Source organism: Ailuropoda melanoleuca, chromosome 12, assembly GCF_002007445.2.
Source record: "Ailuropoda melanoleuca isolate Jingjing chromosome 12, ASM200744v2, whole genome shotgun sequence".
NCBI lineage: Eukaryota > Metazoa > Chordata > Mammalia > Carnivora > Ursidae > Ailuropoda > Ailuropoda melanoleuca.
In genome coordinates, this window is record NC_048229.1 from 40556845 (window position 1) to 40580862 (window position 24018).

General features: G+C 38.4%; 1 protein-coding gene across 1 annotated transcript; it reads right to left on the minus strand.

Moving 5' to 3' along the window:
- Positions 1-19383, minus strand: ZNF30 (zinc finger protein 30). Its single transcript, XM_011227054.3, is given in 3 exon segments — positions 1-2421; positions 13895-13993; positions 18268-19383. Coding segments are annotated over 3 exon segments (1920 nt in total). The 5' UTR covers positions 18302-19383; the 3' UTR covers positions 1-634.
- Positions 19384-24018: the final 4635 nt, after the last annotated feature.

Consider the following 24018-nt stretch of genomic DNA (forward strand, 5'->3'; position numbering starts at 1 on the left):
TATGACTGCATTTCTAAATTAACCGTTCCTATAGGGTCTTACTCTCAAAATTTCACTAGCAGTTAACAAAAATGCTAATAATGAAATAATAAATATTGCGCATAGGTTTTTACAAGTATGTACGTTCTATCACCACCATTTTAAAGCAATGTCTTGAAATAAAAAGGTGTCTAATGTCAAACAGGTTGAAGGTGGTGGCATGACAATGATGAGAATTGACATCTGTGATATGGCAGGCTTTCCAATATATATTACCTGCTTTTAAAAAATCAGGACAGATTATCTGAAGTTCAGCAATGATTTAAGAGTAACTGGAATGTTTTTTTATTCGCTAGTTCATTCAGCCATATTAGAATATGTCATATAAAATTTAATGCTCTCAATGCTGTATTAATGTTTCCTACCTTTTTTGAATTAGCCACCAATCCAGAATATTTGGATTCAGATATTGTAAACACAAGAATGACAAATAAAGGCTTTCTTATGTTTTTTGAATTCCATTATGAATTCTCTGAGAATATTTTCTAAAGACCTACCAAGATTTTTAACATCCATGTTTCTCATTAGCATAAATTCTCTGATGCTGAACAATGTTTGAGCCATACATAATGGACTTCCCAAATTCTTTAAATTCTTAGGGTTTTACACACATATGGTTTCTCTGATGTACTTTAAGGGCTGAACTGTATCTAAAGGCCTTCCCGCATTTTTTACATTTAAAGGGTTTCTTGCCGCTGTGTATGCTCTGATGTTCACTAAGGAATGAATTAAGTCTAAAGGTCTTGCCACATTCCTTACATTCAAAGGGTTTCTCACCAGTATGAACACTCTGATGTCCAATAAGTTGTCCATATACAGTAAAGGCCTTTCCACATTCCTTACATTCATAAGGTTTCTCACCAGTATGAATCCTCTGATGTTGAACTAGGTAAGAGACAGAACTGAAGGCCTTCCCACACTCCTTACACTCATAGGGTTTCTCACCAGTATGAACTCTTCCAGGTTGTACAAGGTATGAGGCACGACTAAAAGTTTTTCCACATTCCTTGCATTTATAGGGTTTCATATCAATGTGAATTTTCTGATGTTGTGTAAGATGTACATGTACTCTAAAGGCCTTCCCACATTCCTTACATTCATAAGGTTTCTCACCCGTGTGAACCCTTTGATGTACAGTAAGTTGATGGGAACTAATAAAAGCCTTTCCACATTCCTTACACTCATAGGGTTTCTCACCAGTATGAATCCTCTGGTGTTGAACAAGGTATGAGCCAGTACTAAAGGCCTTGCCACACTCCTTACACTCATAGGGTTTCTCACCTGTATGAAGTCTTTTATGCTGAACAAGGTATGAGACACGACTAAAGGCCTTCCCACATTCCTTGCATTTGTAGGGCTTTACCCCTGCATGAATTCTCTGATGTGCATTAAGAAATGAACTAAGTCTAAAGGTCTTCCCACATTCTTTACATTCAAAAGGTTTCTCACCAGTATGAATACTCTGATGTCGAGTAAGTTGTCCATACACAGTAAAGGTCTTCCCACATTCCCTGCATTCATAGGGTTTCTCACCAGTATGAATTCTCTGATGTTTAACCAGGGGTGAGCTACTACTGAAAGCCTTCCCACATTCTTTACATTTATAGGGTTTTTCACCAGTGTGAATTCGCTGATGTTGAACAAGGTATGAGAAGGTACTAAAGGCCTTCCCACATTCTTTACATACAAAAGGTTTTTCACCAGTATGAATATTCTGATGCCAAGGAAGTTTTCCATACACTATAAAAGCTTTTCCACATTCCTTACATTCATAGGGTTTCTTATCTTTATGGATTCTTTAATGTTGAACAAGATATGAGCTACTATAAAAAGCTTTTCCACATTCCCCACATTCATATGGTTTCTTACCAGTATGAATACTCTGACGTATAGTAAATTGATGGCTACTACCAAAGTTCTTCCCACATTCTTTACATTCATATGGTTTTTCACCAGTATGAATTCTCCCATGTTTAACAAAGGCTGAGCCTCTAATAAAAGCCTTCCCACATTCTTCACATTCATAGAGTTTCTCAACTGTGTGAATTCTCTGATGTTGAACAAGGTACGAAAAGGTGGTAAAGGCCTTCCCACATTCCTTACATTTATAAGGTTTCTCACCCATATGAAATCTCTGACGTACGGTGAGTTTATGTCCATTACTAAAGTTCTTCCCACATTCTTTACATTTGCAGGGTTTTTCATTAGAATGTGTTCTCTCGTGTTGAACAGGGTTTGAGCCTTGACAAAAAGTCTTCCCATATTTCTGACATTCACATGATTGTTCTCTATTAAGAATTCTCTGATGCAGAGCAAAAGATGTACATTTCTCAATAGTGGGCATTTCTTTAGTGCTGACTGTCTCATCCTTCAACTGAAAATCTGAAAGAAAACAAAACAACAACAAAAAACCCAAATATTTTGTTTTCCTATATGAGAAAGTATAGGAATATAGATTTCTATGGAAGAAAAGAGACACATTGAAAATATCTATTAGAAATAAATAGCCTAGGCAGTACTAAAATACTGTTATAAAAATCAAAAACAGGGGCACCTGGGTGGCTCAGTCATTAAGCGTCTGCCTTCGGCTCAGGGTGTGATCCCGGCGTTCTGGGATCGAGCCCCACATGAGGCTCCTACGCTGGGAGCCTGCTTCTTCCTCTCCCACTCCCCCTGCTTGTGTTCCCTCTCTTGCTGACTGTCTCTCTCTCTGTCAAATAAATAAATAATCTTAAAAAAAATAAAAATAAAAAACAGGTCAGAGAGAAATGCAGAGATTAATGAGAGTTTATTTAAAATACTAAGGTTGGTGATAAAACAGGTTTCACTTCTGATATTTAGGTGTGGATCCGAATCTTAGAAGAGCTTGTTGAGACACTGATATTCCGGCACCAACCTAGACCTCCTGAATCAGAATACAGAAGGGAAGTTCCTGGGCACTGATACATTTAACATTTCTTACAAATGTTTCTGATACGGGTGAAATTTCATTCCTCCCACTGTGGCTTCTCTTTACACTTAGAATAAAATCCATGTATCTTTCATTAATATGGTCCCTGCTTACCTATCAGGCCTCATATGAAGTCATAATTTTCTTTGTTCCCTATTTACCTCACTTTCCCCTTTCAGCACTTGGGATGTGTCACAAATTTTCTCATCTTTTGGTTCCATCTGTGGGTGATGTCATCTCCCAAAAATTCTTTGGCATGTGTTGTTTGCAGACTGGATCTTTCTCATCCTATATACGTTTAAGGTAAAATATCACTTTATCAGGAATACTATAAATTGCTGACCTTGCCTAAGGATGTCCATGTCTTTATCTTCTGTTCTAACACTTAATTCTTGTAATTCCTACCTGTTTCCAATTACATAATCATTTCTCTTTTGTCAAAAATTTTAATTTATTTCTCCCAAACCTACCTGTGGTAAATATTTTGGGTTTCATGACCTTTGCCCACATCATGCCTGTGAATATGTTGCATCACATGGCAAAAGATACATATAATTAAGGTTACTAATTAGTTGATTTAAGATGGAAACATTAACCTGGCTTATCTGGGTAGGCTCTAAAAAGCAGAGTCTTGCTGAGGGTAGAAGGGGAGTCAGAGACCTTCAAAGTGCAAGAAAGATAAGACTTGCTGCTTGCTAGCTGGAAGACAGAGTGGGCCACATGGGAAGTGTGAGAAGGCAAATAAATTCTGCCAGTAACCTGTGAGCTTGGAAGAAGACCCCATGCCCTAAAGAACTACAATCACAGCTGATATTTGATCTAGCCATCCTGTGCTGAACTGATCTATACACTTATGTGATAAGAGTGACTGTAGTCTTAAGCTACTAAATTTGTGGTGATTTGTTACAAAGCAATAGGGAACACACACTCTCCAAAAGTGGGCCCAACCCCTATTTCATTCAGCGCTGTACTATAACTCTCTAGCACACAGCAGAAATTGGGAGGAAAAAAAAAGACATAGACAAAGTAATTAGGATATAATTAAAAGATAATATACAAATAATTCACTAATAACCCATTAATATAAAACAGTCCTTGAAGAAATGAAGAATTTCAGGAATGAGGCAGGGAAGGTACAAGATGAATCTCAGATATCTTTGCCAAAAAGTCAGGTAAATTTCCAAGACTCCTAGGTTTCTCAAGAAACATGGGGCGCCTGGGTGGCACAGTCGTTAAGCATCTACCTTTGGCTCAGGGCATGATCCCAGCGTTCTGGGATCGAGTCCCACATCAGGCTCCTCTGCTAGGAGCCTGCTTCTTCCTCTCCCACTCCCCCTGCTTGTGTTCCCTCTCTTGCTGGCTGTCTCTCTCTGTCAAATAAATAAATAAAATCTTAAAAAAAAAAGAAACATAGAAGGCTTAATATGGAGCTCTGTATGGCAAATGCAATGACAAGAGGAAAACATGAATGATTATTTTGAATTATACATTCTGAATCAATGATAACTGATGGATAAAAGATAAGTTCATAATAATTCTTGCAACAGAAATTATTTTTAATCTTTGAATAATCTCATACTTGAAAAAGTATTTAACTACTGGTAAAGAGGCAATCTATTTGTCTTTCTCTTTTCATTGGGACTATGTTTCAAGATAACCAAAAAGTACTAGTTTAGAATACTAAGAAATATTTTCACAAGAAGTGATAGTAACAAAGTACCTTCCTACAAATAATTATATTTTTTATTCTGATCAGGATTAACAACATGACAGGTTGCTAAAGAAATGAATATTCCTTGATAGTAAAGTAAAAGGAAAACCACACAGATTACTGTTAAATTACAAAGAGAAAAATTAACTAATGTGGGTGTGGACTATTATCACTCTAATCCAGTAGTCAATTTTTTTTAAGATTGATTTATTTTACAGAAAGAGTGCATCCATGTGAGTCGGGGAGAAGCAGGAGAAGGAGAGGGAGAATCCTCAAGCAGACTCCCTGCTGAGTGCAGAGCCCAAAGTGGGGCTTGATCCCAGAACCCAGAGATCATGACCTGAGCCGAAATCAAGAATTGGCTGCTTAACCCACTGAGACAAAAATGCTTACCTTTTAAAAATATTTCCATGCTATGTGATAAACTGTACAGGCATTTCGATGGGAACCAGACCACTGGGATGGCCCCTACAGGTTAAGTATTGAATTTGCACACAAGAGTCAACTGGAAAATTGGATCATATATGTTATCTCATGAAACTGACAATCTGCCTTTAGGATAATCTCCATTATCTCTTAAGATCATTTTGGCCCACCAATTCTCCAACTTCTCAGAAAAAAAGAGTTATTTAGATCATTTAATTCAAAGAAGAGAAAATCTGGGTCTTGACTGTTGTCAAAAAACTTCAACCACCATTAAAGGAGAATTTTGAACTGCTTTCTTCTGCCCTCAGAGCTTTTCATGTCATGCTATACCAGATGACCTCAAAATGGGGAGAATTATATAGCCCTATGGTCCAGGACCACTAGATCTGGATAATGTCACAAAGGTACAGAATTCGAATCCGAGAAATTGGATAGACACTGGTTCAAGACAGATTCTGTTTAGAAAATATACTGGCCCAACGAGGGAGAGATACGACTCTTCGGAGAATGTTGTACTCACATCTTTAAAGACCTCTCTTTGAGATTTTTAAGATCACTAAAATGGGGGTGCCTGGGTGGCTCAGTCGTTAAGCGTCTGCCTTCAGCTCAGGTCATGATCCTGGGGTCCTGGGATCAAGCCTCGTATCAGGCTCCCTGCTCAGCGGGAAGCCTGCTTCTCCCTCTCCCACTCCCACTCTCCCACTCCCACTTGTGTCCCCTCTCTCGCTGTGTCTCTGTCAAATAAATAATAAAATCTTTTTAAAAAATCACTAAAATGATTCACGAAACAAGTAAGAGATCACCAAGTTAAGTAATTAGGGTAATTCCCTCCATATTAGGTTCTGTGGGCTCTTTGGATCAGGGATGGAATCTCTTCTTTTGGTTGAATACTAGTACTACTCTTTGATCCTGGCCTAGAAGCAGACTAGAAATCCTGATCATAATATTTCTCATAGTATTGTCTACACTGCAGCTTTCAAATGTATATCTACAGTCTTAAATGCTGTTGTGCCAATGGATCCAAATAATTTTCCAAATAAAAAAAAAATAAGAAAATACAACACTTTCACAGGCTGAAATGACTTTCATATACACACAATCATGACACATAAAACAACTGTGTACATTTGGATAATTTTGCTCCCAAGAAGACAACGTTCTATCCTCCAGATAAGGCTGAAAAATGACCAGAAAGGTGGCTGGGAAAACCAAGAAGTGAAACCAACATAATTCCTTGTCTCTGGGTTAAATAAAATTGAGAAAAACACTTCCTGAGACCTGTCTTAAACTTCCATAAACTATCAGGGCCCAAGAGATTAAGTTTTAGTTTTGGAGGTGTTCTTGTTTTTGTTTTTGTTTAAAGCAGTTCTAACTATTTGTAAGAATATTTTCTGACTTTTATTCTTTCTTTTTTTTTTTTAAGATTTTATTTATTTATTCGACAGAGATAGAGACAGCCAGCGAGAGAGGGAACACAAGCAGGGGGAGTAGGAGAGGAAGAAGCAGGCTCATAGCGGAGGAGCCTGATGTGGGGCTCAATCCCATAACGCTGGGATCACGCCCTGAGCCGAAGGCAGACGCTTAACCACTGTGCCACCCAGGCACCCCTGACTTTTATTCTTTCTTAAAGACCTTCCAAAGACGAAAATTCACTTATTTTCAAAATGGAATAAATTTCATTCTACCTTACAGTTACATAGGGTTCTACTGGATCTTTTTATAGAGCTAAGATACACAATGGGATACCAATCATCTATTTTTCCTTTAAGAATAAAAGAATAATGATCCCTTGGGACATTTTTGTTTCATCATCTGAAAAGCTATTTCATCATTACAGAAATTATATCCCAGTGTGCAAAAAAGATTAAAATAAGAAAGTGGAAAAATGCTGGCATTGCCCGGAAAGATGATACAGTAGTGAAATAAATTATTACATTGTCCTTCAGTTTTCTCAATGTGTTGCTCAAAGGATTGCATCCGAAACTTTTAAGGTTTCAAAGAAGTCTGCAGACATCAATTTTGTGCCTTAAAAAATATTTAGCTTTTATTGAACACAGTTGAGAATTCAAAAATTTTCATTTTCTACCCATTATGGCAAAGATAAGTGACAAAGTGATACTTCATAAATATCAGACAAATCAGAAGATGAGTGCAAAGATAAAGGGAGCAGCGCTCTATAGCAGCCTGTCCAATATGGGAGCCACCAGCTATGTGACTAGACTAAATTAAGAGGTGCTGTGAGTGTAACATACATACCAGATTTTGAAGACTTTGAGCAAAGAGAAATGTAAATGATCTATCTCATTAGTAATTTTATAGTGACTGTACAGAAAAACTGCTCATATTGGGCTATACTGATATAAACAAGATGCATTATTAATTTTACCATTTTATTTTTAAATTCACCACTAGGAGATTTTAAATTACATATGTGGCTTGCATTACATTTCTATTGGGCAGAAATGTTCCAGATGACAAAATGGTATGTGGTGTACTAATATTGTTGATGGTTAAAAAAAAAAAAAAAGGACCACTGAGAGACAAGTTGTATATGGACTGAGAAAATAGGAAAAGCCATTGGGAGGCCAATTCTGTGGTGCAAACTGGGGGTGATGGTGGTTTGGATTAGAATGTTAGTGGTGGAAAGTGGTGAGAAGGTATAGCACACATAACATATTTTGAACATAGAACTAACAACATATTCCTGCTGTGTGATACTCTGAACATTTAAAGCCAAGATCACCAAAGGCAGTCTTAGTCTGAATGTTCATTTGAGCCTAAGATGACTCTCTCATAGGTACTGCAGGTAAAAAAATTTTTTTTTGTGGTTATGGAGAATAATGTCCTTATTATTAGTATATCCTTAAGTATTTGGGGATGAAATGTTATAATTTGTGCAACTTACTTAAATGGTACAGCAAAACTTTTTTAGATGGATACAGAACAAAGTAGCAAAATATTAAAAATGGTGAATCCATGTGATGGTTTTAAGGATTGCTATATTACTCTTTCAACTTTCATGTGGTTTTTAATTCAGTTGGCAAAATACAAAACCAAACCAAAACAAAACAGACTGTAAAGGATGGTATATTTCCATACATTAAGAGACATTAAAAACAATACAATCTATTTAAAAAAACAAAACAAAAAACCCTCAAAATAATATACGTAGACTAATTAGATGCAAAGTGGATAGGGTTGAATAGTGTTCCCCCGTCCCTCAGAATGTGAGTAAATAGGGTTTTGTAGATGTAATTAATTAATATGAGGTCATCTTGGATTAGTGTTAGAAGTAAATCTAAAGTGACTGGTGTCCTTAGGTGAAAAGGAGAGGACACATAGAGACAGACACAAAAGACAGGCTGTGACAACGGAGACAGAGATGGGAGTGATGTTGATGAGGGAGCAGAAGGCTAGCTGAGGACAAAGCAGAAAGCGCACCCTACACAGAGGACGCCCGCCCCCCATGTGATATGTGTGACATTCCTCAGGCACTCCTGGCTGCCCTGAAGGAAGAACAAATTGTTAACTGATGGAGATCACAGTCCTGCAGGACAGGAGTCTCCCTCAGTTTACAAATGTCCCAGTGATTTACAAGGAAGAAGCTTTCTTATCAATAACCTAACTTCCAGAGACCCATAACTCCGTTTTCTGAAGCGCTAACATCACCCTCCCCTCCATAAAATTGAGGGAGGCTGAGGCAAAAGGAAATGCAAATAAAACTGAATTTCTTTTAAACCTACAGCCCATTGATAAGGACGTGTGATAGGAGGAATATAACATTCCTCCAGGAAGCTCCCAACTATCTTACTGTTAATGCCTTACTAGAACGAAAAGCAACCTTAACCGACCATAGCAAAGACTCGGTATCCTGTGTGTCTTCTCTAATACATGAAAGTTCTTTCAAACCCCCCCTTTCTTTACCTCCCCCAACCCCATAGTATATAATCACCACCCCTCATGACCCCATTGCAGTTCTTTCTGCCCACGGGTCCTGTCCCCGTGCTTTAATAAAATCACCTTTTTGCACCAAAACGTCTCAAGAATTCTTTCTTGGCCGTCGGCCTCGAACCCTAACGTCTTTCATACATCAATGTAGTTATAAGCCAAAGAATGCCAGGACTACCAGCCACCACCAGAAGCTACAAAGAGGCAAAAAAGGATCCTCCCCTGGGACCTTCAGGGACAGCATGCCCTTGACTTCCTGATTTCAAACTTCTGGCTTTGTGAATTGTGAGGCAGTAGATTTCTGTTGTCTTAAGCCACCAAGTTTGTAGTACTTTGTTATAGCAGAACTAATTTACAAATTTGTGGTAATTTATTACGGCAAAAACTAATACACAAAGAAATATATAATATAGAAAAGAGCTATGAAATAGATGTTTAAAAAAACCTTTTCTTCAGGCAATTTCCATTTCTGAAAATCAATTCTAATCAAATGCTGAATAATTATAGGAATAAGTAGAGAGTTAGTGTCAATTAAAAAAAAAAATAGGCGGGAACCCACCAAAATGTGTGACACAGAATTGAAAGTAAATAAAAATTTTAAATGTAAATGATAATAGGCTCTGAAAAAAATTATAAATTTCAAACATGAACATTTTCTGTTCTTTTCTTTTTTAATTAAATTTTACTTAGTTAACATCCAGTGCAATATTGGTTTCTGGAGTAGAATTCAGTGATTCGTCACTTACATACAACACCCAGTGCTCATCACAAGGGCCCTCCTTATACCCATCGCCTATCTAGCCTATCCCCCACCGACCTTCCTCCATCAACCCTCAGTTTTGTTCTCTATCGTTAAGAGTCTTTCGTGGTTTGTTTCCCCTCTCTTTTTCTTCCCTCTTCCTGTCAAACATGAACATTTTGCTATTTGAACTTATATCAACTTTTTTAAAAAGAAGCTAAATTTCTTGTTTGTTTTTTAAATGAAAAAGAATTAGTGCATGTTTGTAACTACATGGCTTTCAACTACAGAACTGTATTTGAAATGTTGCAAAAGACGTTCATTTTATCAAAAAGAACACTTATCTCTTTCTTCCTGACTTCTCTTCACTGCCAGGATGCTGCACTTTCTTCTAGGACATTCCTCCTTCCCAGCCACTCTGGGGCCGTCTCTCTTCAACACACTCCAGCGTCTGTATCTCTTGCCCTCACTTACATCTCCGTATCCTCCTACAGCTGCTCTTCACTAAGTTGTGAATGCCATCTAATTACATATTCTAGCTCACATATTAAGACCAAATTTCATTATAAGTTTTTTTAAGTAAAAAAGAATACGGAGGCTACCATGAAGAGGCTGCCATTTGTCAAATACAAGACAATTTGAATATCAAAATGATAGCAGAAGATTACAACTAACTGAAAACAGTAAGAATGCCTGGGTTCACACTGTATAAACAAGTGAAACATTGTTCAAATCGAGGAACAATCTACAAAGGAGATGTACTCATCAAAAATGCCAAGGTCATAAAAGGCAGAGAGAGACCAAGAAGTTCTTTCAAATTAAAGGAGATTAAAGTAAGAAGACAATTAAATGAAAGTCATGACTTTTGTCTTGACCACTGGGTTGAATTTTATTTTTTTTCTTTAAAGGATACCATTGAGGAGGCGCCTGTGTGGCTCAGTTGGTTAAGCATCTGGCTCTTGTTTTTCACTCAGGTCATGATCCCAGGGTTGTGAGATGAGCCAGGAGTTGGGCTCTGCACTCAGCAGGGAGTCTGCTTGGGACTCTCTCTCTCCCTCTGTCCCTCCCCCTGCTCATGTGCTCTCTCTCTCTCAACTAAATAAAAGAAAAGAAAAGAAAGGAAAAGAAAAGAAAAGAAAAGAAAAGAAAAGAAAAGAAAAAAAGAAATACACAGGGAAGCAATCAGGGTAAAGGTGAAGTCATTTCAAGGGAAAGGGACAGAATGAAAATGATAAAAAGCAAATACATAAAATATTAACAGTCTCTGGGTAAAGGTTACATGTATGTTCTGTGTTATTCTTACAAATTTTCTGGTTAGGAATTATTTCAAAATAAAGAGTTATATAAAATCCATCAATGAAGAACCTTGTACATATTTGTTTAAATCAATACATTTCAGCTAAAAGAAGAATATACAAATGCAGAATGGCACAGTGATTACTAAAATAAGCCAGACTCTGTCTAAATTCTAGTTCTGAGAACTAGCTCTGTAATTAGGAAAATTTCTTAATCATTCCAAGTCTTAGTTCCCTCAGATGTATTTTGAACATCAACTAACAACAGGAATACTGACAGCAATTTGAAAAACGTCTCACAATGTTGCGGTGAGAATCAATAAGGCAATACATGTAAAATGCTTAGAATAGTGTCAGGAATAGGGTATAGAATCCATAAAGTAACTGCTATTACTACCACCACCAGCCGCCGGCAGTGTTAGAGACTGATCAAAAAAAGGGAGTTAGTCGGTACAGCATGAGTAAACTCAACAACAAAGATTTCATACCTCTCCTCACTAATTTTCAGTTAATCATTTTTCTTCTTATAGCTCTGAGAAAACACAAGATCAAAGATACATATTCGTTCCTCTACTGTATCAACTAAGTTATCTACATCCACACCCACTGCCACCGTTTCTTTCTTACGCACAAAATTCCACCACCTTACCCGTCCAGCTCAAGGCCATTGCTTCTACAAGAATTTCCTCCTTCTAATTCATCCATTTCTACCACTCTGTGGAACCCTTCCCAACATCAATCATGCAGGTGTAACCCCGTGTCTTCACAAGCAGCGCCTCTACAGAACTGTGGTACTCACCCCCATGCTGCCTAAACCACTCCCGTCAGGCTTTTGCTCCTTGATACCACTGAGGATTTGCCCTTCTGGGAGGGCCAAATATTGAGGCCAATGCTCATTTCTTGTTTAAATTCATGTTTCAGTGATCATTCGTCCACCTTGAAACATTTTCTTCACTTGTCTCTGGTGGTACCACTTTCCTGTTTTCATTCTACCTTAAAATGTGCTTCTTCTCAACAGACTCTTCTGCAGCTTTCTCTAACAGAACTGTGAGACTCCTCTATCTGCACTGGCGCTTCGGGAGACCTCATGCACTCCCCTGGCTTTAAATACCAGCCATAAGCCAATAACACCCAACTGCTAACTGTGAGCGTGAGCCCATACTCTCCCTGAGCTCAGGCTTGCATATTCAACAGCCTAGTCAGCATTTCTAATTGGATGATTAATAGCCATCTCAGGCTTCACATATTCAAAGCACACATGTTTAGATTTGCTCTCCATCCTGCCTTTTCCCTCTCTTTCCCATCTCAGGCAGTTGTGTCACCCACCATTCACCCGCTCAACTCAAAACCTGCTCATCCTTCTTCATATCCCTCCGCCTCCACACTCATTTATAACCCACCAGCCTGTTGTTAGTTCTATGTTCAAAATACATTCTGAGCGCCACTTTCCACCACTAACATTCTAATCCAAACCACCATCACTCCCAGTTTGCACTACAGAATTGTTCTCCTGGCAGCTTTTCCTATTCTTACCCTTGTCCCCATTCAGTCCATCCTCTATGCACCTGTGCAGGAAAAAGCAGAGAGGAGCAGTGGAGGGTATCTCCAGACCTAGAACCTCAAAATAACCAGCAGATATTCATCTAAAAGGTTAGCAGGCTAACTGGAGGAGAAGTGGTGAAACTGGTAGTGAGTATATGGGGTGCATGGTAAGTTTTGATGTGGTTGGAAGTGATTTATCAGGGAGGGAGAAAAGAGGGTTGTGAATAAGTAGAGGCAGGTAAAGGGCTTAAGGGGTAGTTGGAAGAGTTTTATCTCCCCATTTGGAGAATCTGGGTGAAGAGAATATGAAAATTCTTTGTATAATCCTGCAACTTCTCTGTAAGCCTGAAATTATTTATTTTTTATTTTTTAAATTTTATTTTTAAGTAATCTCTACACCCAACATGGGGCTTGAACTCAACCCTGAGATCAAGGGTCACTCACTCTACTGACTGAGCCAGCCAGGATACCCTGAAATTATTATTTTTTAAATGTTTTACTTCTGCTCAGGGTGATGTTTTAAGGATACCGACCTTATACTAACTCATTAAGCTATATATTTTAATATGGCTTTCTAGTTTTTATATATTTAACAAAAATTTTTAAAAATTTAAAATCAGAAAAATATAAATTACACCATGGTTTCTAGTCACTTTCAAAAATAATCCAAGTTCCTGATAATTAACAAAAAAAATACACATGACTTGGTCTCTTCTGATACTCTCCCTTTTTTCTTGTTACTCTCCCCTCATTCATTCTGTTCTACTCTGCTTGTTGCTCCCGAGTCACACAAAGCTCATTGCCACCTCAAGGAATGCACATTTGCTATGCACTCCGCCTCGAATGTTCTATATAATCATGCAGCCTAAGCCCTTCTTGTTCTTGTCTCTGCTCAGTTATCATCACCTCAGAATATACAAATAAATCTAAATGTAGAAAAGGAGCTGAAAGCAGTCAAATTCAAAATACAGCTGAAATACTGCGCTAAGAAAGAGAACAGGCCTAATAATATGACAGGGAAATATGAGAAGGTGAGTGAATGATAAAATTGGTAAAGGTGAAATTTCTTTGGAAATCTTGGTGAGATATTCATCTTTCTTCCAAGTTTCAGGCTTTCCATGCAGGCCTTGCTTGGGCCTTTGAAGGGAGAGTTACAAACAACGTCTCAGAGATGTGCCTATTCCCTGACCACATGGGTTACTTCGAGCAATGAGAGCTTCTCTACCTGACCAGCTCTTACTCACCTGTGTATTGTCTTCTTTGATCTTTCCTCACTGTCATCCACGGCTCTTTCCACTGTTCCAAAAAAGTAACCACATGTGGTTTAGAAAAGGAATATCCAGCTTACAAGGTAAGAATGCCATACAATGCAGAAAAGAAACAAAAAATGAATTAAAAAAATACTTTGAGCTTAGGTTAAACGTGGAACAAACTAAAGATCAAACTGACATTGAGAAGTGCTTCGGGGAAGGGCAAGGGGATTCAAGAATCCAGATAGATGGGCAAAATGTTTTATTTTAAGTGAAATCTATTCTCTCTCTCTTTCTCTCTCTCCTCTGTCTTGACGGAAAGCATGACGTTGTAATTGAGAACACAGACTCTGGTACCAGAGTGCGTGGGTTCAAATTCCTGTTTCTGCCTCCCACCAGCTGGGTGACCTTGGGAAACTCACTTAAACTCACTATGCTTCAACAGTCTCACCTGAAATCATTATCAAAATAGTCCCTATCTCATAAAGTGGTTGTAAGGATAAAAATAAATTAATACAAATCAGATACAAACATGTAGAGACCTTAGAATAATGACTGGTACATAGTAAGCACAATGTGAGTTACTAACATTATTACTGTTATTTTTCTAAGAGAAAAACTAAAAAGTTTCTTGAGACATCTCTATCTATAGGATACTCATTTAATCTTAAATGCAAAGTTAATGAATTATAAATTTTAACCACAAAATCAGGTAATTGTTTTGTAAGAAAGAAAATGAGGTACCTTCAGGTTTAAATTTGTTTATCCAACCCCCCCGCCCCGCGCCCATATAAGTTGCACAGGCTCTTCATTTTTTTTTTAATTTTATTTTATTATATTATGTTAATCACCATACAGTACATCCCCAGATTCCGATGTAAAGTGATGCTTCATTAGTTGCGTATAACACCCAGTGCACCATGCAATACGTGCCCTCCTTACTACCCATCACCAGTCTATCCCATTCCCCCACCCCCTTCCCTCTGAAGTCTTCAGTTTGTTTCTCATAGTCCATAGTCTCTCATGTTTCATTCCCCCTTCTGATTACCCCCCTTTTCTTTATCCCTTTCTTCCCCTACCGATCATCCTAGTTCTTATGTTCCATAGATGAGAGAAATCATATGATAATTGTCTTTCTCTGCTTGACTTATTTCACTTAGCATTATCTCCTCCAGTGCCGTCCATGTTGCAGCAAATGTTGAGAATTCGTTCTTTCTGATAGCTGAGTAATATTCCATTGTATATATGGACCACAGCTTCTTAATCCAGTCATCTGTTGAAGGGCATCTCGGCTCCTTCCATGATTTGGCTATTGTGGACAATGCAGCTATGAACATTGGGGTGCATATGGCCCTTCTCTTTACTACGTCTGTATCTTTGGGGTAAACACCCAGTAGTGCAATGGCTGGGTCATAGGGTAGTTCAATTTTTAACTTTTTAAGGGACCTCCACACTGTTTTCCAGAGTGGCTGTACCAACTTGCATTCCCACCAACAATGTAGGAGGGATCCCCTTTCTCCACATCCTCTCCAACAATTGTTGTTTCTTGCCTTGTCTATCTTTGCCATTCTAACTGGCGTAAGGTGGTATCTCAGTGTGGTTTTGATTTGAATTTCCCTGATGGCTAATGATTTTGAACATTTTTTCATGTGTCTGTTAGCCATTTGTATGTCTTCATTGGAAAAGTGTCTGTTCATATCTTCTGCCCATTTTATGATTTGTTTATTTGTTTCTCGTGTATTGAGTTTGAGAAGTTCTTTGTAGATCTTGGATACCAGTCCTTTATCTGTGGTGTCCTTTGCAAATATATTCTCCCATTCCGTGGGCTGTCTCTTAGTTTTTTTGACTGTTTCCTTGGCTGTGCAGAAGCTCTTTATCCTGATAAAGTCCCATAAGTTCATTTTATCTTTTATTTCTCTTGCCTTTGGAGATGTGTCGTGAAAAAGGTTGCTCTGGCCGATGTCATAGAAGTTGTTGCCTATGTTCTCCTCTAGAATTTTGATGGATTCCTGTCTCACATTGAGGTCTTTCATCCATTTGGAGTTTATTTTTGTGTATGGTGTGAGAGAGTGGTCAAGTTTCATTCTTTTGCATGTAGCTGTCCAATTTTCCCAGCACCATTTATTGAAGAGACTGTCTTTTTTCCACCGGATGTTTTTTCCTGCTTTATCAAAGATTAGTTGCCCAAAGAGCCGAGGGTCCATTTCTGGGTTCTCTATTCTGTTCCATTGGTCGATGTGTCTGTTTTTGTGCCAGTACCATGCTGTCTTTGTGATCACAGCTTTGTAGTACAGCTCGAAATCCGGCATTGTGATGCCCCCAGCTTTGTTTTTCCTTTTCAACAGTTCCTTGGAGATTCGGGGCCTTTTCTGGTTCCATACAAATTTAAGGACTATTTGTTCCAGTTCTTTGAAAAATGTCCTCGGTATTTTGATCGGGATAGCATTGAAAGTGTAGATTGCTCTGGGTAGTATGGACATTTTAACTATGTTAATTCTTCCAATCCATGAGCATGGAATATTTTTCCATCTTTTTATGTCTTCCTCAATATCTTTCAAAAGTGATCTATAGTTTCTAGCATATAGGTCCTTTACGTCTCTGGTTAAGTTAATTCCAAGGTAACGCATGGTTTTTGGTGTTATTGTAAATGGGATGGATTCCCTAATTTCTCTTTCTTCAGTCTCGTTATTCGTGTATAGAAATGCAACTGATTTCTGGGCATTGATTTTGTATCCTGCCACCTTACTGAATTGTTCTATAACTTCTAATAGTTTGGGAGTGGATTCCTTTGGGTTTTCCATATAGAGTATCATGTCATCTGCAAAGAGAGACAGTTTGACTTCTTCTTTGCCGATTTGGATACCTTTGATCCCTTTTTGTCTTCTGATTGCTGTTGCAAGGACTTCTAGTACTATGTTGAATAATAGTGGCGAGAGTGGGCATCCTTGTCGTGTTCCTGATCTTAAGGGAAAGGCTTCCAGCTTTTCCCCATTGAGAATAATGCTTGCAGTAGGCTTTTCATAGATGGCTTTTATGAGATTGAGAAATGTACCCTCTATTCCTACACTCTGAAGGGTTTTAATCAGGAAAGGATGCTGTATTTTGTCAAATGCTTTTTCTGCATCAATTGAGAGGATCATATGGTTCTTGAGTCTTTTCTTGTTGATATGATGTATCACATTGATTGATTTGCGAGTGTTGAACCATGCTTGCATCCCAGGTATGAATCCCACTTGGTCATGATGGATAATCCTTTTAATGTACTGTTGGATTCTATTAGCAAGGATCTTGTTGAGGATTTTGGCATCCATATTCATTAGAGAAATCGGTCTGTAATTCTCCTTTTTGAGGGGGTCTTTGCCTGGTTTGGGGATCAAGGTAATATTAGCCTCATAGAATGAGTTTGGTAGCTTTCCTTCTGTTTCTATTTTTTGAAATAGCTTTAGGAGAATAGGTATTATTTCTTCTTTGAATGTTTGGTAGAATTCCCCAGGAAAACCGTCTGGGCCTGGAGTTTTATTATTTGGAAGGTTGTTTATCACTGACTCAATTTCTTCATAGTTAATTGGCCTATTTAAGAAATCTATTTCTTCCTGTTTCAGTCTTGGTAGTTTATAGGTTTCCAGGAAGGCCTCCATCTCTTCCAGATTGTTTAGTTTTTTGGCATATAGCTGTTGATAAAAGTTTCTAATAATCCTTGCAATTTCAATGGTGCTGGTCGTGACCTCTCCCTTTTCAGTCATAATTTTAATAATCTCAGTCCTTTCTCTTTGTTTTTGGACAAGTTTTGCCAGTGGTCTATCAATTTTATGGATTCTCTCAAAGAACCAGCTTCTAGTCCTGTTGATCTGCTCTACTGTGGTTCTGGTCTCTAATTCATTGATTTCTGCTCTAATCTTGGTCAACTCCTTCCTTGTCAGTGGGTTAGGCCTGTCCCTCTGTTGCTGTTCCAGTTTCTTGAGGTGAGAAATATAGAAACTGCATTTTAGATTTTTCTATTCTTTTGAGTGAGGCTTGGATGGCTATGTATTTCCCCCTTAGGACTGTGCACAGGCTCTTCAGATAGAACAAATCAGGACCCTGTGTCTAGCTGTTTTGCCTGCAGGTGGGTCAGACAGTAATAGCGAATTTATAGCAAGTTTGAGCATAAACATATAGAAAATCTGGCCTTTGTCAATGTTTATGCAATAAACACCCCAGAGTTCTAATCCTGCCATTTCATCCTTTCCAGCCTAACAAAGCTCAAACCATCTCTTTGGGGACAGAGGGAAGAAATGAGGTTCACTTCTTAAGATAGCCCTAAAATGTACGATGAAGAAAGTATTTCAGGGAGAAGGTTCTAATTTACTTGAGAGAGGTAAACTTACCCAGTGAGACCAAGTTACTATAGTTCTCCAACATCACATCTCTGTACAAATGCCTCTGAGCAGGACTCAGACTCTCCCACTCTGCCGAGAGAAGGGTACGGCCACATCCCTGAATGTCACTGATCCCTGAAACTGCAAACCCACATTATGTCTGGTGAAATTTAAAAAAAAAATGTTTTAAGATGAAAGAAGAGGAGATAATAAGATTCAACGTAGCAAGGGAGCATCACAGAGCAATCAAGTAGGCTAGAAGCTTATGATATAAGAAGCAAATGAATCAGAATATCTGCATGTTCTGGAAGAACCCTGTTGCTACGGTCAAAATTTTCTTTATGTTGTGGGATATCACAGTACTCCAGATCTGCTGAGAAATTGGTAAAATAAGCCAAGTTCCTCTGTTAAATAAAACAGCATACACAAAGACACTGCCTGCTCAGTACCTACCCTAATAATTTCTCAAGAAATATTAATCTCTACACTGTTTTCCCTTTAAGAGAAATAGTCATTTTTTTCAAGCATAGAATACTTATTTTAGAAAATAGATGTTACACAAATTTGTTAATTTCTCAAGCTTCAAGATCGTTATGTCAGATCATACCAGAAACACTTTTCCTTATATTAATAAAAAATTTTCATGATGGCATAAAAGTACCTCTCATGAATATATATCAGAATTAGTCATTATTTTAGATTTACATGAGATTTGACCAAATGTCTCTGATTTCCCCAATTCAGGTAATCTACAATTATGATAACAAGCTCATATTGTCATGCAGCATTCCTCATTCAACACTTTCTCACTGTTTTTCAGTTAGTGGATTATGATGAAGATGATTCAGAATCAAATGAATGTCACCCAAGTCTGAGCGGTCCCATTCTACCACAAAATTGACCTACTGCCACTCTTAGGCATCACCTGGCAAGAATGATGGTATCAATGTTTCCACATCACAGTTATGGCCCTAATGTGTCCCTAAAAGCCTCACAGAGCACGTGATCTCATCATATTAAGACTGAGACCAGTCATGGGGCGCCTGGGTGGCACAGCGGTTAAGCGTCTGCCTTCGGCTCAGGGCGTGATCCCAGCGTTATGGGATCGAGCCCCACATCAGGCTCCTCCGCTACGAGCCTGCTTCTTCCTCTCCCACTCCCCCTGCTTGTGTTCCCTCTCTCGCTGGCTGTCTCTATCTCTGTCAAATAAATAAATAAAATCTTTAAAAAAAAAAAAAAAGACTGAGACCAGTCAGTACAAATTCCCATCTTAGCGTCTGTGGAAAATGTTAAATCTTCTGATGTATGGTCACATGAGGCCAATATCTCAAACTCACCAAACCACAGACTGACACAGGGAGCTCCAATAATTCACGAGACTTCACATCTTCACTGTTCCATCTCAGTCCTTCAGCAAAGACTTATATCACATATGACCTTTTCAGTAATTTGCTCAATGAATTAACGAACACCAAGTAGAAAAGGAGACCTTATAAGGAAGAAGCAAATGTTTGGCACTGTTTCAAACAGGAGGAATCAAGCAGGTAATGAGATGGTGCTTAATGAAAATATCTATGTAGTCTAAAAATCCCAATATTTCAAGGAGGAACAACTTACATAGGCCATGCTTTTAGAAATGTAAGAACCGATCAGTCTTCCTGGGGGTTCCTCTACCAGAGAAGTTCAAACTCTAGAAAATCCAGAGCTGAGAGAAGAAAAGGAGGTTTTAGTGTTCCCAATAACTTCAGCCAATAAAACTTCTTATCCCTGCATTTCGCTTCCAAATTATGCTACAACCACCCTCACATAAAATTTTGAAGAACTGTGGGTTTCTGGAGACATCCAAACCCCAGTGAACCAAGCTGCACACAGCTGGTGCAGAACAGCGCTTCTTCACTGAAGCTGGAATTAGACATGTCAGCGGGTTTCCTGGACAGGCCTTCACTGGGGAGGCTGGTCTGGATCTAATACTGGCCTGCACAGTTCTGCTTTGAACGGATCCTCCTCCCGACATTCCTACCTTCTTTTGGGGGGGGAGGTGGAATTTTTTTTTATTGAAGTATAGTTGACATATAATATTAGTTTCCGTTTCAGGTGTACAACACCGTGACTTGACATTTATAACATGAAACGATCACCCCAATAAATCTATTTATCACCTGCCACTATACAAAGTTATTATAATATTATTGACTATATTCCCTATGCTGTATTTTACATCTCTGTGATGTACTTATTTTACTGGAGGTTTGTACCTTTTAATCCTGTCACCCACTTTGCCCATCTCCCTCCCCCCTCCCCTCTGGCAACCACCAGTCTGTTCTCTGTATTTTTTAGTCTGTTTCTGTTTGGTTTGGTTGATTTTTTTTTTTTTAATATTCAATGCATAAGTGAAATCACATAGTATTTGTTTTTCTGACTTACTTTACTCAGCATGATATCCTCTAGGTCTATCCATGTTGTCACAAACAGCAAGATTTTATTCTTTTTTTGTGGATGAAAAATATTCCATTGTATGTATATATGTACTACATCTTCTTTACCCATTCATCTATTTTTTTTAAAGATTTTATTTATTTATTTGACAGAGAGAGAGACAGCCAGTGAGAGAGGGAACACAGGGAGGGGGAGTGGGAGAGGAAGAATCAGGCTCCCAATGGAGGAGCCTGATGTGGGGCTTGATCCCAGGACTCTGGGATCCCCTCCACCCAGGCACCCCTATCCATTCATCTGTTGATGGATGCTTCGTATCTTAGCTATTGTAAATAATGCTGCAATGAACACAAGGGTGCAGGTATCTTTTTGATTTGTGTTTTTGTTTTCTTTGGGTAAAAACCCAAAGTGGAATTGCTGCATTGTAGGGTAGTTCTATTTTTACCTTTTTGTAGAACCTCCATACCATTTTTCACAGTGGCTGCACCAGTCTGCATTCCTACCAACAGTGCATGAGGGTTCCCTTTTCCCCCACATCCTCAGCAACACTTATTATTTCTTGTCTTTTTGATAATAGCCATTCTAACAGTGTGAGGTGGTATCTCATTGTGGTTTTGATTTGCATTTCCCTGGTGATGAGTGATACTGAGCATCTTTTCACGTGCCATTGACCATCTGTTTGTCTTCTTTGGAAAAATGTTTATTCAGGTCTTCTGCCCTATTAAAATCATTCCTACGTTCTAACTGAAAAAGAAGTCATATCACCCAAACCCGAGCTTCTTTTGTAGCCTCAGGATAACATCAAGACATGGGGAGAGAGGAAATACAGTAGACATTGATCAGGCATTTAGGAACACCTCAGTGGCTCAGTTTTGTCATCATTAAAATGGGGATGAGAATATTAACTACCACATATGGTTATCCTGAAGAATAAGTAAGAAAATCCATTTAAAACACTTACTAGAATACTGGCTTAACATGCATTAGCTATTTTTGTTGTTGAAGAACATGACATGCCCCTCATTTCATTTTTATAAAGGACACAATTTGTTTCTATTTTTTACTTCTCTCTGCCATGTTTTCTTATAATTCTAACTAAAACACTTAGACCCTGACCTTAAGAATGCAACTCTTTTTGGGGTGCCTGGGTGGCTCAGTCACTTAAGCATCTGCCTTTGGCTCAGGTCATGATCTCAGGGTCCTGGGATTGAGCCCCATGTTGGGCTCCCTGCTCAGCAGAGAGTCTGCTTCTCCCTCTCCCTGTGCCCCTCCCCTCCACTCATGCTCGCTATCAAATAAATAAATAAAATTTAAAAAAAATAAGAATGCAACTCTTCTTTTAAAAAAATAGGAAATATTCTGACATTTAAATTTCCCCTTTCTCTATAGAAATTAGAGAAAGGCACCATTCTATAATAAGATGCAAAACTGAAGTAACTGACAAAGGTTGAATCCTGTTCTTTCTGTGCAACTTGGTCACTGGTGTACATGTTTATAACTGCTATCACCTTACTCTCTTTTCTTATATAAATTTGTCACTGGAAGAATAATTTGTATAACAGATCCTTGGAAGTCCTTTCACCTGCACCTATAATTTTTATTTGACATCGCTATAATCCCAAAGGGTGTAAATACTGATAAGGTTTTTCAAACAAGAGGATCACTGGTGCTTCCCTCGTCTTCCTGCTGCACTCGAAGAACACTGAGTCCCTCAGTTTCCCTTTTCTCGTCTAAGAGTTGAAGAGTCTTTGCTACTTTACATAATCAATTAGCGTGATTCTATTCTGCAGATACAATAAAACCGTATATATCACTAACAAAAAAATGGAGAGGGGGAGAATGCACACCAAAATATTAATCTTATGTGTGTGTTTAGGACACATGCATTGGTTTCTCTACTCTTACACTCACAGTGCTTTTGACACCAACTATATATATATTTTTTAACACATCAACAATTCTCTGACACCAGCTGGATGCCCTACAATTCAATTCAGCTCTGAGCTCAGTCGCTTAACCAACTGAGCCACCCAGGCGCCCCTGAAGGTTCAAGCTTCTAATCATGGCTTGGTCTTTCTAGTGATCAGGCCCCATCCAAGAACCCAAGAGTTACTTCTTTAGAACAAAAGATGCTCCTGTCTATCACCCAGGAAATTCTAAGAGATCTAGGAGCTCTGTGTCAGACACTCCTATTACTCAGGAAATCACAAGGATTTTAGGAGCTCTGTGGCAGGAGCCCAGGTCAAAGACCAAATATTTGCAGGAACCAGGGGTAGAAACCAATATAAATATATTTTTTATTATTTCACAGTCTGATAGGTAGAGTTATGGGTACACAAGCAATGCTCCATAAATGTGGCCAAATCCCTCTTCTCCTTCACTAACTAATTAAAATATATACTGTCCTTGCAAAATATCTTACAAAACCATGAGAGTGAGATTCATATATAATTTAAGATTTTCTTGAATACCACTGTCCATAACTACGTACGTAGTTTAAAACTACTTCACATTTTTCTTTTTGTGATTGATCTTTTTATTACAAACATATTTTCGCTAGTTGCATAATATTCCATCACATAAATGTGGACCGAGGTACTTAACCATTTACACAATACTGAACTCTAATTTTGTACGAGATCATTTCCAGCTATTAAAATCTTTGTTTGCACACCAACGGTTTTAAATATTTTTATTGCATATACCACCTTTGTTAATTGAATAAATCACAATGTTTCTCTCCAGAAAAACACACATATATAAACTACAACTCTGTACACAATTATAAGTGGTTTGTGGTCACCCTGAAGCCCTAGTCAGTCTTCAATTTAAGAATTTGTTTAAAAAGGAAAAGAATTTGTTTTTAACAAGTTAAGCTTACCTTATTGCTACTGAATTCTGAAAGGAATGACCCAGAATCACCAATGATGAACAGTTAATATTTCCTAAGCACTCATTATGTTCCAGACATTGTTTTAAGGCACTTCACACACATTAACACACCTTATCCTTATTATATTCCTATGAAGCAGGAACTATTGTTATACCCATTTTAATGATCTGGAAAGGAGAGTGTGCAGAGTGTGCAGATTGTAAACATCTAGTAGTGGCAAAGCCAAGATTCAAAGCCATATTTTTTTTTAAAGATTTTATTTATTTATTTGACAGAGAGAGAGACAGCCAGTGAGAGAGGGAACACAGGCAGGGGGAGCAGGAGAGGAAGAAGCAGGCTCCCAGGGGATGAGCCTGACATGGGGCTCGATCCCAGGACTCTGGGATCAGGCCCTGAGCCAAAGGCAGACGCTTAATGACTGAGCCACCCAGGTG